The sequence below is a fragment of the Cygnus atratus genome, chromosome Z, assembly GCF_013377495.2.
Source record: "Cygnus atratus isolate AKBS03 ecotype Queensland, Australia chromosome Z, CAtr_DNAZoo_HiC_assembly, whole genome shotgun sequence".
In the NCBI taxonomy this organism is placed as follows: domain Eukaryota; kingdom Metazoa; phylum Chordata; class Aves; order Anseriformes; family Anatidae; genus Cygnus; species Cygnus atratus.
This window is the reverse complement of record NC_066396.1, coordinates 11620921-11641127: the sequence shown is the minus strand read 5'-3', so window position 1 is coordinate 11641127 and position 20207 is coordinate 11620921. Positions and strand designations below refer to the sequence as shown.

The following is a 20207-nucleotide window of genomic DNA, read 5'->3' as shown; positions in this document are numbered from 1 at the left end:
CACTAGTGTGTAAATAGGCTGAGTGGTTTCAGAAATACTCTTTAAGAACCAAGCAGTATGTGCTGTCTTGTTTTTATAAGTGTTGCTAGAGGCTATACTTAATTTTCATAGCATCAGTTTACCATTATCTGATTTGAAGGCCAAAATTTACTGTGCGATTAAGAAACTGTGGAGAAAGCTGAAGCAATCACAAAATTATGTAGGGCATAAGCTGGAGGCCTGAGATGAGTTTTCAAGAAGCCCCTTAGTTGTTTTTGTTTGTATGTTTGTTTGTTTTACCAGAAGGCTTGTTTTGTTTGCTTTTTTTTTGGGCAACAGGTGTGGACTGGGTTTAGATGCAGTAGAAAAATGTGTAGTCAGGGCAGGGCTGACTGTGCAAAGGTGCCTACAGGGACTAAAATTTGTCTTGGAGCTGGGTTCTCCCTAAAGTTGATTCTTCACTGCTTTTAGAGGAGTTGAAATTACATTACTGAATCTGAATACTGAAACTGCATCAGGTTGTCCCAGTGGCCTGAGGCAGTACTATTAGCAGCTGCTGTAGGAATTTGATCCCAAAATGTGATGGGAACAGTCGTAGTGGGCTCACCCTGGCTCATGGCAGTCTGCAGATGACTCTGGGCTGGGGGAAACTCTTTTAGGCGTTTGCACAACTGAGGCGGCTCACTGAAAGCTGGCACAGTGATCTAAGTACAGAAGCTCCTGCCAGACTTTATTTTTATATACTGGAATGATTTATCAGGTTAGGTAGCATCCTTCACTGTCATTCTCTGTCACTCCTTCGGCAATTTGCATTGGAATCTGCTTTAAGATATGAGAAAACCAAATTGCTGTGAAGTAAAGCAGATTTTCAGCTGTACCTTATCAGCTACTCCAGAGGAAAATGCCCATGGCATGATGGAGTCTGTGCTAAACGTGAGGTAATTCATATTCCCATGAAAACCTCACAGGGGATGTGCAGGCTTAAAATGAAGCTGCAAACATTTTGGTTTCTCTTGCCTACTGGCAGTAAGCCAGAGCATGCTCTGGAGAACGGGAGGGGTGTCTTTCAGCCTTCCCATCCCTGGGAAGAACTGTACAAAGGCTTCTCTATTGCTTGACAAGTGAGTGGTCCAACCATTGGGCTATTACCCCAAGCTTGCACAGCATCCTCCTGCCTTAGGGGATGAGCATGGTACTTTAGGAGCTTAGTCCTACCAAGTCCGTGTGAGTGGAGCCCAGCACTGATCACAATTTAGGTTTGGACACCTCAGATCGGTCGACATCATGCTTGGGGTGTGTACATGCTTTATTGGAGTGTCCTGTTATGTCTTGTTTCTAGTAATGTATTTTTTATATACATATATGTTTGTTACATAGAGTTTTTTGACAGATGAGCTATGGAAGCTATCAGCGTGATCTACACAAATGTTTCTGTCAAAGGGTAAGTTGTCCGAGACTGCCATCTACTGAGTTATACGCAGTAGTACTGATGCACACAGCAGTGGCCAGCGCTTTGCAGCAGTGTTTTCTCAGTGCATGTCTTAATGCGAGCATGCACAGGGACCCCTATAAAACAAAAGGCAGAGCTCTCCGTGAAACTCAGCAAATACACCAGAGTATTAGAACAGCAGCTCAAAGCATGGTTCCTAGAGAAATGGAGCTAGTAGCCCATTTTCCCTGGGGACTGGTCTCTGCTCTGGTTTTGCTTCAACATCTACATTTGATGAAGTTCTCCTGCCGCAGGGACAGCTGACTTCTGATGACGCCCTTTTCTTTTCCACAAGTGACAGTCACTTCACAGCAGAGTAAAGCAGATGTAAAATACAATCAGACTGAGGTATTTTAAACTCACTCCACCATCACTGAAATTATTTTGAAAGCAGTAAAGCAGTGGAAAGTCAATTTTCCCTTTTACTCGTAGCAGTTAGACAGAATGTTACTAGTCTGAAGGGGCTGGAAATAGATTTTGCTCAGATTAGCTGGGCTTGTGGTTTGGGGAGACTGAATTCACAATGGGTTCAAAGGCTAATATAATGTATTATCACACCTGAAAAAGGTAAGAGAAAAAAGCTGGATGAAATGCTTCTGCCCAGATAATAAAGGAAGTGATGAGAGCTGGAGGTTTTCAAATGGTAAGATAGTTCAAACCTGGTTTCAGATTTGTGTGCTAAGGGTGTAACAATATCTTTGGCTGTATTTGCTACCATCTAGAGCAGATTTTCTTTTCAGAACACTCATCAACCACTGCTGGAAGCTGTTCAGGTCCATTAATAAAAAAAAAAACACCTATACCCATATTTTGTTTTTTTGTTGGTTTTTTTTTTTTTTTTGTCAGTGACAGGCATTTAGCATTTTGGCACCAGCCAGAAGGGGAGGAGGAAGGAAAAAAAAGTGAGAGAGAGACAGGAGGGGCTGCTATGTGATGCCCTGGGTTTGAGGCTTGGTACATAGTGTTCCACAAGAGGGGACTCTTCCATGTTAAAAAAAATGGCACGTCTAAAAAAATCCAACCAACCAAACAAAACCTAGGGATCCTGGCTTCCTTAGCTGCTTTGGCCCTACCTCTTCCACTCATACCGTTTCCTGCAGCTAGAAGGAGCTTACTCTGAGGACGAGCACATTTCAGGTGCAGCCTTTGGAGAAGGGTAGAGCTTGGCCTTGGTAAGCAGCTCAATGCTACGTGGCAGACAGCCCCACTGCTGGACTGTCACAGCGAGAGCTGGGACCTCCCAGAAGCACCAAAACATGCTGAACTAGGAGACTTCTGTTCATTTCCCAGCCCCTGTGACTGTTCAGTGTCAATGTATTTAATTGGTGTAAGAGCAGCAGACTAGACTGCGAGGTATCACTTATCTTGCTAAAGGAGATACTTCCAAAGCTGTTGCAGCACAGGGCTTCTATGCGGTTTCTGAAGTCTGAAGTTTCTTGTTCAACTTTAGTGAAAAACAGTTGTTACCAAAATGTATTTTATTTTAATACGATAGTTAAGAGTGCTATAGATATCCCCAATTAACATTTCCATTTTCTCTTGCAGTCACACAAAGTCATCTTGCTTCATCTATCATTGATCAGAGGCCAGGAAATCTTAGTTCAAGGTCTGTGAGAAACTGATTTTTACAAAAAGAGACATGTCTAACTAAAGATCTCTGCCAATCCAATACAGTACAAACAATCTGTGGTTAACCAAGTTAGGAACACCAGAATCATTTTATGCCAGGTAGAGCAGGTGGTGTTAAAATTCCTCTTCAGCTTGTTTGGATCGAGAACATTTCAGTTCCAGCAGTCTCTGCACCGTGTCCGCAATTGTACGCTCACCATGCACCTTGTTATCTCTGGTACGGATGTTAACTGTTCCGCTGGCCTTTTCCTTCTCACCAACAACTAGAAACAACCAAGATGCAAAGGAATGAACTTAACTTTTAACAATCTATACTGCCTATGAATTCCCTTAAAACACAGGCATGTTAAACAAGCATTCTAAAAAGCATACAACGCAACACCATGAAATCCTTGTTTGCCCTCCTCCCAGCTCCCCTAACTTAGATCTGTGACAGCTAATAGCCTTGTAGTAGCCTAGTTTTAGTATATTATAAATAGCAATTTAGCAAAATATGAGTAAAGAAAAGAGTAAACTGCATAAGCCAGTAAAAAGACCCACATAGTTGAAATGAAAAATAAATGTAGCAGCATTCCATGGGCAAAGGTTAGAAACACAGCTTGACTGTAAATAATCACGAGCTATTTGTTTGCTTTACAGAAACAAGACAGCTTATTGGCAAAGCCCAAAGCAATTTATTTAAATTAAGCATTGATAGATACCAAGACCGTATCTGTATGTCTCATTACTAATAAAAATTTATGTAATCTACTTGCAGGTAGCTATGAGAAATTGCATTTCTATACTTAGTGGGAGATTGCTCATCTGCAGATATTTGACAACTTCTGGAAACAGCCTCTGAACGTAAGTTAGGTGAGATTATTTTTTTTTTTTCCTGGTAGGCTGACCATTTGTTTGTGGTCTTCAAGGTAAAATGTGGTTGCATCTTATCTGTATCATATGCTTAAAGTTTTAAGTAACAGCAGAACTTTATTCATGATTCTGTAAATTACGTTGAGAGTAGAGTTTCTCTCTGATAGACTCCTTCAACTTTTGCGGTTTGCCCACAGATGTAAGGTCAATGCTAGAGCTCAAGTTAAGTACATGACTTTGGTGCTGCTTCAAATCATGTGCTTCAGGGTCAGTTTTTAATTGTCACTGCATCACCTTTTCTTGCAAGTCTCCGCAGAGCTCAGAAATGCACCACAGTGGAATGAAGTGAACTTAGGGTACTACTTTTACAATTGAAATGAGAGCATAAATTACTTGGGGGGAACAAGAAGGGGAAGGAATAATTCACAATCACAATTAACAATCTGAGTGACAAGTGACAGTAGATTTAACATGTCCACACCGCTGATCAGAAAACAGCAAAGAACTTTTTCTAAAGCAGCAGTAATGCCTTGGGCCACACAACAGGGACCTCCTTTCACTAACAGCTGTACATGCAAGGGCTGCCCATCAGGTATACACGGCAGGCTATCTGGAATGGAGAGTCTGAAGGAGCAAAGTGAGCTAAAACACCACCACCTGCTCAGAGTACCTGTCTGAAAAAGTCAGACAGAATCAGGTAACAAATTCATTATACATTACCCAGAATGAAGTTATACTGTGCAAGCTGAGCATTTCTGATCTTCTTGTTCAGTGTGCATCCAGGATCTACATCGATATCTGCCATTAACCCAGCATCATGGAATTGCTGTCTGACCTAGGGAAAAAGTATTTAAACTGTCACAATGGGATAAATTGTGATGATGAACTATTTGTGACCTGTAGAGTTAAGCCAGTCAAGCTTATCTGACCTCCACTAAACCAAAGACATTGTCATTGGCTTGAGCCTTGGCGATGAGCCTAGTTCAAAGAACAAAACAAGGCCTGCTATCATACAAGTACACACACATTAAATCAGTGAGCAGTGATGTCAATACCTAATGTTTCAGGCTGAACAGTTACTCTGGTTTGATACTGTAAATGGTAGCACTGTGGTGGGGCTTCCAATTAGAAGATTTTTTTTTTTTTTTTAGTTCTTAATTTTGCAGACTTGTTTATGTATCATGGGCTTGAAAGAAATACAGAAAAACATCTGCTGAATGCTAAAGATAAGACCTATCTTTATCTTTCTTACTGCTCTGCACGATGGATATGGCTACAGTAGACTGGAACTTGAAGTGTAAGATAGTTTTTTGCTCTAGCTGAAAATCTGAGCTTTCCAATAATAAAAACCTCACAAAGATAAGTATTTGATGTTCGGGCACCCAAAATCTATTCTAGTATCTCTTTAAAATCCTTCTAAAACTTCAGCAGCTTATTATCATTGTAATATATACAAGTGATACAATGTAATATACAAAGACTTATAATATTTATCTCAGAAAAATACTATTAATAATTAATGACTGAGTATCTCAACTAAATATAGCATTTCTGAAACTGGGGAAAAAAAAATCCCCAAACCATATACTTCACCTTTTGAGCATATTCATCACACGTTGGTCCTACTGGTACCACCATTACCTGCTGTGGGGACAGCCAGAGTGGCCTTCAATAAACAAAAAAAGTTATATAGCTTTTAGTATTTTTCAGTACAGAAAATGCTGTTAACAGATGAGACTAAAATCTGCATGAGAGATTCATTAAGCCAGCAGCTTAGATTGCATTGAGATGTGATGACAGCCCTATGCTCCAGTTACAGCTTACCTTCCAAAAAACTTGAGCGTCTAAAAGAATTGCGGTGTGGGCAAAAGTACTTTTTGATCTGAGGATTCAAGCTGTGTTTTACAACAGACAGCAACTCATAACTGACTTGCTGATCTTGCTACTAACTAATCATGGGAAAATATTTAATTGTTGAGCCTTGTTATAGTCAGAGGGGTCATCCCCATCAGGTTCTATACAGGTTCCTGGTGTTCCAGGCTGAATTAAAAAATTCCAGGTTCCAGGTTTCCAGGCTGAATTAAAAAAGGGGTGGCCAGGAGGGAGAGGGAGATGATTGTCCCCCTCTACTCTGCTCTTGTGAGACCCCACCTGGAATACTGCATGCAGGCCTTGGGCCCCCAGCACAAGAAGGATGTGAGCTCTTGGAATGGGTCCAGAGGAGGGCCACTAAGATGATCAGAGGGCTGAAGCACCTCTCCTATGCAGAAAAGTTGAGGGAACTGGGCTTGTTTAGCTTGGAGAAGAAAAGGCTCTAGGGAGACCTCATTGCGGCCTTCTAGTACTTGAAGGGAGCGTATAAACAGGAGGGGGAACGCCTGTTTACATGTGTTGGTAGTAATAGGACAAGGGGGAATGGTTTTAAACTAAGACAGGGGAGATTTAGGTTAGAGATTAGGAGAAAGTTTTTCACTCAGGGGGTGGTGAGGCACTGGAACAGGTTGCCCAGGGAGGTTGTGGATGCCCCATCCCTGGAGGCATTCAAGGCCAGGCTGGATGTGGCTCTGGGCAGCCTGCTCTAGTGGTTGGCAACCCTGCCCAGAGCCTGGGGCAGGGGTGAAACTAGATGATCTTTGAAGTCCTTTTCAACCCAGGACATTCTATGATTCTGTGATTCTATACCGCAGCAGATTCAGGAGATTACCATGACTGTCTGCTGTGTGGCACAGCTGGAAGAGCAAGGTGAGAGATACACACCTCAGACAGGTGAGCTGTATGCTGCACATGCAAGAGTGGTATCATGTAGAGGCTACCATATGTAGAATTATTTAATACCTGAAGAAAGGGGTTCAGAAGGAACTGCCTTATGGTATACCTATAGCATGCCTCTGTAGCAGGGAAATAAAATGAACCCTCTTGACTCTTGTATGCTAATTTATCCTCCATTTAAAAGTGTTTGGTCAAAATCTACTTTTCACTGTTACCATTTGCCTCCATAGTTTTCAGTTAGAATGGCGATCATTCTCTCCACAGATCCCAGGATAGCCCGGTGAATGATAACTGGTCTTGTCTTGTCATTACCATCATGGCTGTGAATAAAGTTAGTTACACATATAAGTGTCGGAAAAGTTAAATTATATAGCAGTTAAGATCCCCAGCCTCTGTGCTTACCTGACAAAGGTAAGGTTAAATCTGACTGGCAGCTGGAAGTCTAGCTGGATTGTAGCACATTGGTGGTAGCGGCCGATGGCATCTTTAATCTGAATGTCAATCTTAGGAAACAAAAGATTGAAACTTTGTAAGAGTTTATGATACAAGCATGTCACTCTGAAAGCAAACTCACCGTTTTAAGACAGAAGCTTTCGCTCATATAGTACAGAAGAACTATGTATGTTTTTTGACAACATACTTTCACTTCAGCCTGTGTTTTAAAATGATTTGCAGGTTCTGATGCAAACAGCATTAGAACTAAAAACAAGGTAAGCAGGTGGAGAGACATTACTTCACAGTGGACTATATTGAATACCTCAGTATTTTCTGTGAGTTTGCTTTGTTTTTCATGGGACTTTCATGAGTCTTTTAACTGAGTAAATTCAGCAGCACGTCAAGGGAGGGTGGGCAGTTGTGGGTGTTGGCTCAGAACTCAGAAATAATCACCAAAAATCCTGGACAAAGGATGTACACCCTATTGTTAAATAGTCCACTTACAAACAGGGATCTTGGTGACACTTGGTCTGCCTGTGAACATCTACAGTAAAAACTGTTCTGTTGCACCTTATACTTTACTCCTGGATACACTAATGATAGAAGTTAAACAAGTAGACAGCTAGAAAACAGTTAATTTATAGTATTTGAACCTTACTTATTTAGTGAGTTGCCCTCTTTTTCATCATTTTACTGGTCTGGCTATATGTTGGGGCTGTTTACGTTATTTTAATGAACAGATCACTGTTTTACTCACAGAAGCAGTAAGTGTCTTTCAAAAGTCATTTAGCTAAATAATAACTGATCAAAAATTGTGCATTCAGAATCCAGTTTGTCATAGTTCAGCTACTCACCAGAAAGTTTCTATCCAAATAAGTCATTACCAATCATCTTTAATTCCAAATCATCCACTTAGAGAGTAGGAAAAAAAATATTCCAAGTTGGTTTAAAGGTTCCCTGGATATAGAGCTTCACTTAACAATGCAACTTTAACCAGTTTCCATTAAAATCATTGCAAAAAGCTACACGTTTGCTCACTTTATTTTAGCTAGTGTATTAGGAGCAAGTGTAAGGCTCACAAAGTATTCTTGTGGATATTTGCCTCCTTTCAAATGAACTGAGGAAGTTACTAAATCTTGTTTGCATTTCAAGTTATGATTAGCTGTTACAACACATTCCACCTACAACCTATAAAGTGAAATTGATTCAATTAGCATACAAAAAAAAACCAACAGAACTAGTTTACTAGACTGATTATAAAGCTAAATAAAAGTTATGTCTATTGGGGAAATATTTACAAGCAACTTTGTAAGGTTCTGTGTCCTTATGCTCAAAGATATCAAAATTTCTGGAAAGTTCTACTTAATCTGTGCAAACAGGAAGCAGAGCAAAGCAAAGAGCTTCCTGAGGAGGAAGCTCTTAAAAAAATGCAAAACCAGTGCAAGGGTCTTTATTAATAACAAAGCTCACTAGCAAAACTCAGTGCAGCTACAGCTACAAAACCATGCCAACAAATGAAAGATTTTTTTCCAGAAATCTGTTTAATAAACAATGTTAAGGTTATTATCGTTTTTCTCTTTTTTTTTTTTTTTTTGTAAATATGAAGACAGGGTTAGGATTTCCTTTTTGCTTGCTTTCTACAAGATTATTGCATCAGGATTCACTGATCACCAAAAGGATTACTTGTAATGCAGCAATTGCTTTGGTTATACTAATCCAACACTGCCACCTCCTGTTCACGTCTCCCACTAAGCTACTCAGCTCTGCTTAAGCAGCAAATGGTGTGTGTAAACTGGGTTTGATTAATTAAATGAGTATTAAAGCTATGTAAAAAAAATAAAAATCACAGAATACTTTTCCTCTGTCAAAGAAGTCAGAGTTTATGTAGCTGGGAAAACAGACAATTCTAGCCAAACAGCACCATAAAATATTAGATGACTATATAAAACAAAACAAACACAAAAAAAAACCAAAAACTTTCCCTTCCAATTCAACAAGTCCAAGTGCAAGGTGCTGCACCTGGGTCAGGGCAATCCCAGACATGAGCACAGACTGGGAGAAGAACCCACTGAGAGCAGCCCTGCAGGGAAGGACTTGGGGGCTCTGGTGGACAAAAGCTCGACATGAGCCAGCAGTGTGTGCCTGCAGCCCAGAAGGCCAACTGCGTCCTGGGCTGCACCAACAGAGGGGTGGGCAGCAGGTGGAGGGAGGGGATTGTGCCCCTCTGCTCTGCCCTTGTGAGGCCCCACCTGGAGTGCTGCGTCCAGGGCTGGGGCCCCCAGCACAAGAAGGACATGGGGCTGTTAGAGCGGGTCCAGGGGAAGGCCATGAGGATGGTCAGAGGGCTGGAGCAGTTCTTCAGTGAAGACAGGCTGAGAGAGCTGGGGCTGTTCAGTCTGGAGAAGAGAAGGCTCCAGGGAGACCTCACTGAGACATTTCAGTACTTAAAGGGGTCTTATAAAAAGGATGAAGAGGGATTCTTTACTCAGATAATGATAGGACAAGGGGGAATGGCTTTAAATTAAAAGAGGGTAGGTATAGATAAGATGTGAGGAGGAAATTCTTCACTGTAAGGGTGGTGAGGCCCTGGCACAGGCTGCCCAGAGAAGCTGTGGATGCCCCATCCCTGGAGGTGTTCAAGGCCAGGCTGGATGGGGCTTTGGACAACCTGATCTGGTGGGTGGCATCCCTGCCCATGGCAGGGGGTCGGAACTAGATTTAAGGCCCCTTCCAACCCGAGCCATTCTGTGATTCTACGGTACTCCAAGCCTTGTACTTGTACAAGCCAACAATCTCAGTTTGTACCAATTTCTCACTTTAAGAATCAGTTTTGTTCTGTATCCTCCAGCCTAAACTAAATAGCACCAATGCTTTAAAAAGACATACTGACACTGAAAAATTTAGCTACAGCATTATATTGGAAGGGAATGTACAGAATGAGTAGAAAATAAAAGCTGTCTTTACCAAGAAGATAATGAATAAAACCCAAGAGCATCACCATAGTATTTTCTTCCCCTTTCTCATAATAAGATATTAAAAAAAAACTTTATGTGTTAACAGCACTGTGTCCATCTGTATTTATATAATTAACTGAAAGCAAAATTCCTTTTTCTTGGTCAGGTATTTATAAAGTTGCGTGGCAAACACTCTGCACAAATTGATGCCTAACACTCGTCTTTCTGGAGATATCTGCTGTTAGCATAATTTTATGGAGACAAAGACTTCTATTTTTTCCTGCTCCTCTGTCTTCTCTGTACTGAGAAGAACAGTATTTGCATGCTACCCCCACCACTAAGATTGCAGTGGCATGAATGGAAAGCAAAGAATTGTATAAGCTTTTGTCTACTTCACTGTCCTGGTTTCAGCATCAACCAGGACACTCATCCAAACAGAATTAAAAGCCTAACACAGCTAGAAGTCCACTGCAACATACTAACCTTAGGTCCATAGAAAGCTCCATCACCAGGGTTCAACTCCCACTTCTCACCGAAGTCATTCAGGCTGTTTTCCAGTTGCTAGAGTTAAAGGACATATACACTTAGTGTTTCTCATTTGTATCCATGTTACAGCATCAGGTCAGCCTGCTGCTACAGACATCTAACACTACCAGACTTACAGTATTTCCCCATAACTATTGCAACACATTCCTATCCACCTCATTACTTTTCTGAAAAAAGTTTTGGAAGAGTCCCAGCTAAAATAAATAAGTTTAAGTAATTTACTCCAAACTTAAACAAAGCTGATGTATATATTTTGGTAGAGGTCAAACAAGCAGCATTAGCTAAGATGCAAGAACTTTTTATGATGGATTCAAAGTTTGTAAATCTTGAGAGAGAATCCATCCCTTGTACATATAGTGTCTGTTCTTGCCCTGTCTTCTGCTAACCACTGAATCTGCAAGGGCTAACACTTTAATCGTGAAAACAGCCAGTTTTTTGGAAGACTGTTCAGTCTTATTATATATACAGGGGCTGCCAGAATTGGTTCTCTTCATCTTCCCTCTCCCCTCCCCCCCCCTTCAATTTTTCAATCAATTAAAAAAAAGGAGACATAATTTGATTGTGACATGGAGATAACTGTTGCATGGAAAACAATGATAGGTATGTAGTGCATAAGAAAGCTACTGCTAGTACTCAGATGGAATTGAAGAGTGTTAGTAAGTTACATTTCTCAGGTAACAGGCTGCAACTGTTACCTCCCAGAAGGCAGTATGTTCTTACAGGACTTCCAGCTGCAACCTCGTTTTCATATCGAAAATTAATAAAATTATTTACCTTTTCAGCTTCATTCCACACTTTGATATCTCCCAGGTACTTTTCAGGACGAGTGGAGAGATTCAGTTTAAAGGAAAATCCAAAGACATCATACACAGAACGCAAGAACTGCAGACAGCTCTTTATCTCCTCTTCAATCTTTATAAGAACGGAAAAAAAGTCTCAACTATAGAAAATTCAACTATTCTGATTTTATTACCCAATTTCATTTAACAGAAACCCATACCTGCTCCATAGCACAGAATATGTGAGCATCGTCCTGCTGGAACCGACGTACTCGAGTGAGTCCTGTGAGAGCTCCTGACAGTTCGTTGCGATGCAGAACACCAAAATCTGCCAACCGTAACGGCAGCTCACGCCATGATCTTGGACGATGATCAAACATAAGGCTGAAGGAAAAAGTTTATTACTTGAATAACAGGCATTACTAAATGCCCATGATATGTCAATGATGTAACCTGAATACAGTCATTTACAACTATTTTTTTCAGTGAAAAAAAAAAAAAAACAAACCACAAAAACCAGGTATTCTTTTATAGCTGATATGCTTCCCCCACTTCACACAGAGAAGGTTAACAGCTCCTGAACTGAGCATTAAAACCTGAATGACTAAATTGCAACAAAATTGACAATGCTCTGGTAGCTGGTTTAGCTATCCAGAGTTCTTAGCACCAAGGTAAGCTTCAGTTCTAAAACACAACCACTGTAATAATGGAAAAATGACATTTCTCAGGGTCTCAATAGAGAGAGCTCATAGGCACCAAGACTCATAACTACAACGCTCCTGAAAACATCAGATATGAGTGCCTTAAGATGGCTATCTGTACAATCAAGCAGAAAAGGAAAACTGCGTTGTGTGTTTTTTTTTTTTTAATCAATCTTTGATAAATTGTATTTGCTGCTATGTGTATTTACCAGTGTCCTGGACAGTTCATAGGCTTCAGAGCAAAGATTTCTTTCTCTACTTCAAAGGAAAACATGTTGTCGCTGTAATGCTGCCAGTGCCCTGAAGTCGTCCATAGTTTGCTGTTGAAAATATTTGGAGTGACAACCTCCTGGAATCCACGTTTTCGATACTCACTCTAAAACAGACCCAGTACATAAAATAATTACTAAGCAAACAACAGTAATGGTACTCAGCCCTTGATCTGCAGCCATGAAAACATGGAAGTGCTGCCTTATTGAAGTCCGTGACTCAAGAAAATAAATAAAGAAAAACAAGCTGGAGATTGCAGGATACCTCCCTTCCACCAGCACCACCCTTCCCCCAAACAACTCTGAGCAAGAAGAACAAGTTCCCTCCCAGCAAGCAAAGCAGCAGTCTCTCATTAATCAATGACACTTGGTAGTACATCTCAGCGCAAACATAAAGTAACAAGACACAGAGTTTTACATATTGCAACAGGTAGGTCAGGATTTTTTTTTTTCATTTTTATAACAAATAACTCTACAAAGCCAAGTTGGATACATTTATCAAATCAAACCAACATGGATTTGTGGAATGACTGTACTGTGAGTTTAGCTGTACTTTTAGTTGTCAAAGAATCCATACTACAGATCATCATTATCACTGCTTTAACTGCAGGTTAATAAAGTTTTAATAAAAACATAACTCGGCAGAGATTGTTAAAAGACCAACTCTAAACAGGTTTCTTTAGCACCATGGCTTACAGAACTAGGATATTGAACAGCCCTTCAATTCAACTCAATTTATACTGTTACACTGTTGTATACTGTTACACATTTTTCTAAAGCAATTTCTTCTATAAGATTTCCAAAAGACATTACTTACCCGGATGAATTCAATTAATGTGTTATATATGTAAGCTCCTTTTGGCAGGAAAAAACAACTACCAGGGCTGAGTTCATGAAAGAAAAACAGTTCTTGGTCCTGCAGAAAAATAGTATTTGGAAAACAAAAATTAGTAATTGTAGAGCCATTTTTTTCACTGAATATTCACAAATTAATTGCTACTGACTGGGCATCACCAAAGTTAAAATAAATAAATAAATAAATAAATCTTCATATTGAGAACAAGCTGTAGCAACCCAAGGTAGGAATGAGCATTGCCTACAGACTGAAGTGGCATGTTTTGCATGCCAAAGTGTTCAGGTAATGTACTGTTTAATCTGTGGACGAAGGATATTATGTTTAAAGAGAGAAAGCTCTAAAGATAAGTTGCTTACTTTAGGACTTTTGATGCTCTTTGAGGGAAAAGCACCTGGCTTTGAAACTTGACTGAAAATACTGACATGTCACATCTTGGTTGTGGCAGCCAAGTGCTGTCTTTGAGATGCTTCTAGTTATGAGGTCATGTATACAGTGTGTTTGTGAAATACGTTACCAGACAGACTGTCTCACCCGCCCAATTTTTCTGTGATCTCTGCTTTTAGCCTCCTCCTGGAACTTCTCCCACTCCTTCAGCATTTTTGCATCTGGGAATGAAATTCCATAGATGCGCTGGAGTGATTCCATATCAGCCTTGCCTTCCCAATAGGTAGAGGAATTCTGCATGCAAAAAAATAAATGAAATGATGAATAAAAGGAATAGCCTCCACATTTTACTACTACTGCCTGTTGTGAAAAGGCATGCAATCATTAACAAATCTCTATACATAATGTAGAGTAACTATGGCACAAGGAGAGTTTTAATGATAAATACATAGCACTGATGAGAAAAACACACAAAGAAGAGACAAATAGAATACGTGAAAATGTTTTTGAGCTCTACTTAGGTCTTTTTTTTTTTTTTCTAGCCCACTGTGTCTCTCTGTAGCCATCTATTCCAAATGAACTTTTCACCCTTGGCTGTAACTATCAGCTGAGCAAAAACTAAAAACTCTAGCTGATACAGTTTAACCAAGAATTAAGCCAGACTCATTTTCTGATCTGTGCTGGAAGTGCAGGCCCTGGCCACCTAGTTGGTCTTCGCACCACATGAACATCATTCTTGTAGCACACAACCCTTCACTAATTGGTTAAATTGAGTTTGTGGCCAGGCTATCCACTTTGCATTACATTCTTGGATAGTGTGCTGTCATATTGCCCAAAGACAGCAACATGCCTTCGAATGAACACATTTTTCTAAGGTAGTTTCAGCCCTTACCTTATGAATTTTTATGGTCTTTATCTTGCCAGTATGTCTGACATGAGGCCCTCTGCATAGATCTATCAAGGGGCCACACCTAAGAACAGGAAAACATTCATTTAGTATATTTCCTCCTAGCAAGTTTTATCCAGTAATATTATTATGCATGTATAATCACCTGTATACTGTTGTAGTTGGAGTATTGACCTTCTCATTCAGGATGCGACACTTAAATTTGTTATACTGAGAAAAAAAAAACAAACACCATACATATTTGTTAACTCCTTGTTAAGCAGTAGGGCTGACAAGCAGTTTAAACTATTTGCAAACCTGATGCTATACTACATCAAAAGAGGATTATGCAAGATAGCTGTATAGGACTGGTGCTCCAGCCAAAAAGAGTAGTAGGCTGCCCAGAGAGCAGCTTGTTCAGTCTCCATACTTACAAGTTTTAAACCTCCGAGTCCATTTGGAACCCAAATGGACAAAGCCCCAGGAAACCTGGTTGACACTGCCCTGCGCATGAGATTGGACTGAAGACCTGCTGAGGCCTTTGCCAACCTAAATAATACTATGAGTCTCCCGATGTTTTAGTAGTGAAAACTGAGTATCTCTGAATACCAGAGAATTATTTACAGCTAGGTACAAAAGAGAAAGATCAGCTTTTATTGTTGCTTGGAGCTTCTCAGAAGTCTTTATTCTTAAAAAAAAAAAAAAAAGTTGTATGAAGCTTACTGATAGTATCACAAATGCAGCTGTAGCATCACCATGGCATTTTACTACAGCCAATATAAAACAGGCACAAAACAGCACATGATCTGAATATAACTGCAAATTTACATCCGTGTGAAATAAATGAGGAATGTGGATTCAAAAATATCACCAAGGTCACCCAGCAGAAGACCTACAATTCTTACAGTTGTAGAAAAGTCTAATGCGTGTTCCTGAAAACTTAAATGATGCCTTTGCTCATTTTTTTTTTTAAAGTTAAATATCACATATGAGTCTGTAGGAACACAACATCTCTAAAAATTAATTTGACAGACCTTCTACCACTAATAGAACACTTGGCTAACTGTGTGATGATAGTAACAACATTATAAAACAGCCTACCTTGAACATTTCAAGTAGTGTTTCCTTCTTAACTTCCAGTCTTTCAAAGGCTTGTTTTTCCTTCATGATCTTTTTGCATAACGTTTCCAAAGCAGAGAAATCATTACTTGATACACCCCTAAAATAAACACACGCAGAAGAACAAATCATTCTCACTTTCACTTGCAATTTCTGACCTGGTTGCATTGTACTGGCTTGTGGCTGGGACACACTGCAAAGAACAAACTCATCTTCAGCAGTGCAGATGACTTTGTTTTGGGAACACGAAAATAGCAGAAACCTTGCTGTGACTGCCATATCCCTACTCCTGAAAGAGAAAAAGAATATAAAACCTACCCTTCCTCAAGGAACATGTCGTAATAAAATCCATTTTCTATTGGTGGACCATAGCACAAACATCCACCGTAGATTCGCTCCATAGCTTCACCCATTATGTGAGCACTTGAGTGCCAGTATACCTATTGGAAGTGAAAAAGAGGGGTCAAGTATGAATATGCACAATGCATTTCTGAGTGGTTTAATTAAAAACTTTTCTTGAACGCTTGCTTTTAAGGGTACTTGATGCAGATCCCACATTAGAGCAGTCATCAGAAAAGCCCCAAAACATTCCCATCCTAAGCATCAACACTTCCAAAAAGTAACACTGGAATATTGTTTTCTGCCTGGTAGCAAATAATTCTTAGTTTCAGCCACTGTTGAAATGATTCAATTTTGCCCAGAAGTCAGGAAACTAACCCAACAACTTTTCTTCTTTACTGTTAACTTCAATTGATCAGCTCTGCTGACGTACAGCATACAGCTGACAAGGTGCACTTTCAACATAAGGCTGTGGTCCTGCAAAGACTTTATGCATGGCAAGTCCTGCACTGATATAGAACAGTTCATAAAGTTAAAAACTGTGCTACATCTTGTAGTGCACCTCAAGTTCTGATGAAGTGAAACAAAATCTGCAAGGCTTCAGTCTGCTTTTATTTGCACGGATCAGAAGACATAAATATCACAAAAGCCATCATTTAGTCAGGATGAAAACCCTAAGTTTGAATGCAAGACATCTGTGATGAGTTTGCAGCTTCTTGTACCAAATAATTTTTTTTAAAGACAGAATTAAAAAATTTGGCTAGATAATGGCTATCTACATTTAGCTGAATGAAGAGCCAAAATAAAGTATGTACTTCTGTATGTAAAACGAATAAGCAGCTTACTCAGCTCTCTTATGTCTGTAGACAGTACTTCTGTACTCAGCATTGCTTTTGCTGTCAAGCTAAAGAGGTCAGCTCAAAGGACCTACTTTACGTTAACATGAAGGTTGAAAACATAACAGACTTGGCATAAACTACAGCAACTGCAAGCAGAATTGTCAACTAATACAAAGCAGAATGTACAATATCTGCAGTATCAGCTGTGTATGTACCTACACAGCAAACCTTTTCTCTCCTCCTCCTCCTCCTCTTTTGAGCACAGTAAAGATGCTAGTAACTTCTGGAGGCTGGGTTTAATGAAAATCTAAAAGCAAACAATTTTAATTAGATGATACTCACCGCTTGAGCCTCTTCATCTTCAAACTTGAGCAGCTCCAGGGTACAGTCCTCCTCCAAAGGACGGTCTAGATCCCAAACCATCTTGTTCACTTTAGCAATAACAGTGTTGTCAGCTAAGCCTTGACTAGAGAATAAATACATGGTATGTAATTATTTCAAATCAGCAAGTAGAAACAAGCCAGGTTTGCCCTCCATGTTGAATAAGATTTTCATGAGTGCTCAGAGTGGGTACAACACTGTAAATAAATTCCAAATGGAAGAGCAGTTTAGCCAGTCCTGAACATTTATGAAAATCCTATTCACATCTCTTCAGAGATGTAGGAGGAATTCTACATTGTATACTAGACATTCATGCATTCATCAACATATTTAAGTTAGAGGCAAAGTCCTAACCTGACTTCAAAATCGTACTGCAATAAAAAACAGAACATCTCTTTTAAAAATTATCAGATACCATTTCTAACGTAGTGACTTCACAGTTTTATCTCAAGTAGGCAAAAAAAAAAATCCTCGAGCCCAAAATCACAAAAGCAGAGAAGGTTCCAATAACATGACACCTACCTAATCATGAAAAAATAATCAAAAAAAAAGGTATTGCACCTCTAGGAATCACCCAGCTTTCATAATTTTGACTGTTAGGGTGTTCAGTATGCATTGTTCAAATCCTCCCCAAAGCACACCTGAGTCCTCCAAAGTTGTGCAATGTTCTTTTTGCCAGGTATTTCCCATGTAAATGAAATTGCAGTTAAGCAAAACACTCTCATAATGTTACTGCACTCTAAAAATAAAGTGAAACATCACCCAAATCATCTTTCTTCCCCAGGCCCATGCAAACTAATTTTGCATGTGCTAACATTAATGATCACAGGCATGACCTGCAGATGTAGATCTGTCTAAAAATTAGTAAGTGTATCACAGAATAGAATCATACCTAATTCCACATGCAATTTGATAAGGAGTTGTCTTCCAGGACTCAGCATCAACCTGCTTGCCATCAGGTAATGTAACTTTAATGGGTTTACTGTCATTAGCAGCTCTTTCTGCAAGGAGTGCATCATGTTCAGCTTTAAGTTTATTGTACATCTCTAAACGCTCATTGATAAATGCAGGCCAGGGATTTAGCTACATACCAAGAATAAAGAGAAAGAAAAATGCAATAGATTATTAGAGTACTCTAATATCACATTATGTCAAGAATACAAACAGAATGGATGTACTTTTCACAAGGAGCTATGTGACTATATCTATAGTTATATGTGCACTATATCTAACAAGCAATCATTATCAGTAACTAATAACTATGTAAGACTTCAGCTTAATAATTAGCACTTTGAAATGCACCGCTGTACAACTGTTTAATTAACTATAGATATGTTAACAAGCTACTACATAGTTTATTAAACCAGTGTTTAAATTGATTTATTAAACACTGGTTTAATAAACTACACAAGGACAAAAATAAATCTGAAAAGAATGTGGAAGTTCACCATAAAAGTAGATTTTTATTATTAGGTGAGAAAACTCGTGGAACACCTCTAGTCCGAGCCACCTGGAGAGGAAGTGACTCTGGTCTACGTGTCACATAAAAGATGTCAGGCCGTCAGCCTGCACATACCCCAGGTCATACAGCTACAAGGCCAGCTCTGCTTAGTGCTGGCTAGCAGCTGGCCCTCTCTGTGCACAGTCAGAGGGATGCATTTACTCATACCAACCCAAAACACGGAAGAGAGCATATCCTTTGAAGGCTTTCATCGCTGCTGAGATCTGCTGCCCACCTCCTGGTGCAAGTGGAGGGGCACAGCGAACAGCATCAGGAAGCAGCAACTGTGGAAATCTCAGCTGCTCCCCCATTACACTGATATAACTGTCAAAGGCAACAAAGCAACTTCAAGGCAAACTTTGCTTTAGTACGAAATAGTGGGGAAAGGCCTCACTGAAAGGATGGATAAAATAAGTCACGGGGATGCACCGCAGCAAGGCCAGCAGCACACAAAACCAAGGGACTGAGTCTCTCAACACCCCACGACCCCAGGGCTGCTCACCTCCGTGCGCCCTTCATCGCCGGCCCCTTCCTTCGTTTTCTTCTTCCCGCAGTCTGCCTTTTTTTCACCCCCAGCATTCACCTAGGGAGGGCAAACACCGTTTCCTCACATGCCAGCAGCCGCTGCGAGCCGCCCCAACCCCACGCACCGAGGGGCACCCACCCCGCCGGCCTCTTTTATTGAACATCGTGCCAACCCCACCGCCTTTCCCCGGAGCTGGGGGGACAACCCCGGGTCCACTTGATGGAAAAACTTCTTGGGGACAGCCCCCGCTTCCCCGCCAGCACCCGTCCTCCCTCCGGAGCGGCCGCCCCCCCCCCAGACCTGCCGCGGGGACTCCCCGCCTCAGCGCAGCCCCCGGGAGCAGTGAGGGGGAGCCGGGGGAAGCCGGGACAGGCGGACCCCGGTGCCCCCCTCGCCCCCAGCACGCTGTGGGGCCCACCTGGCCGTCAGCCCCCGCCATTGCCACCCGCCGAGCCAAGCCGGCACCGAGAGAGAGAGGGAGGAGCGGGAACGGAAGGGAAGGACCCCGCGCAGGCGCCTCCCGGCACCGAAGCTGATGCAACCGGAGGCGGCTCCGTAGAGCCGAGCCAATGGGGCCGGTGGGCAGCACCGGGCAGGGATGAGCCCGGCTGAACAGAGCCGAGCCGGGCCGAAGAAGGATGGGGACGCTGGGGCGTGCGGGCGGCGGGAGGGGGCCGTGGGGTGGCGGCTGGCTGGGGGTGCCCTCAGCTCAAAATGGCGGAACTCCTGTCAGCAGCCCTCAGGGCGGGAAGCGGGGTCGGTGTCTCCGCGTCCCTGCTGCCCTCTCGCCGGCAGCCTCCCCCTCCAGCAAGGCGGCAGGACCGGGGAGGGAAGCACCCGGTACACCTCCAGGGCTCCCCCAGCTGGGTGCTTTGGGGCTGACCCCTCTATCTGATCCCCAAAGCCTGAGAGAGTCACTCAAGGATGGATTAACAAATTATTCGGAGTGCTCTTTGCAAAGGAGACCAACAAAA

The 20207-nt window shown here is 41.3% G+C and overlaps 1 protein-coding gene across 1 annotated transcript; it reads right to left on the bottom strand.

Annotated features, from left to right (window-relative positions):
* Window positions 1-2928: 2928 nt before the first annotated feature.
* On the bottom strand, window positions 2929-19790 carry TARS1 (threonyl-tRNA synthetase 1). Its single transcript, XM_035563829.2, has 19 exons — window positions 19652-19790; window positions 19210-19290; window positions 18099-18289; window positions 17168-17291; window positions 15966-16087; window positions 15630-15747; window positions 14695-14759; window positions 14535-14613; window positions 13790-13936; window positions 13220-13318; window positions 12343-12509; window positions 11654-11816; window positions 11428-11565; window positions 10591-10668; window positions 7121-7221; window positions 6934-7038; window positions 5543-5615; window positions 4670-4784; window positions 2929-3360 (listed from the first exon to the last, which is right to left on the bottom strand). The coding sequence occupies exons 1-19, from the start codon at window positions 19670-19672 to the stop codon at window positions 3212-3214; spliced, it is 2136 nt and encodes a 711-aa protein (XP_035419722.1). The 5' UTR covers window positions 19673-19790; the 3' UTR covers window positions 2929-3211.
* Between the last annotated feature and the right edge of the window lie 417 nt (window positions 19791-20207).

Coding starts and splice junctions, on each gene's coding strand:
- TARS1 (XM_035563829.2), bottom strand. CDS start 19,672: ATGGCGGGGGCTGACGGCCAG. Junction 19,291..19,651: donor TGGCGGGGGCTGACGGCCAG/GTGGGCCCCACA, acceptor TGCCCTCCCTAG/GTGAATGCTGGGGGTGAAAA. Junction 11,566..11,653: donor TATTCTGTGCTATGGAGCAG/GTATGGGTTTCT, acceptor GTTCTTATAAAG/ATTGAAGAGGAGATAAAGAG.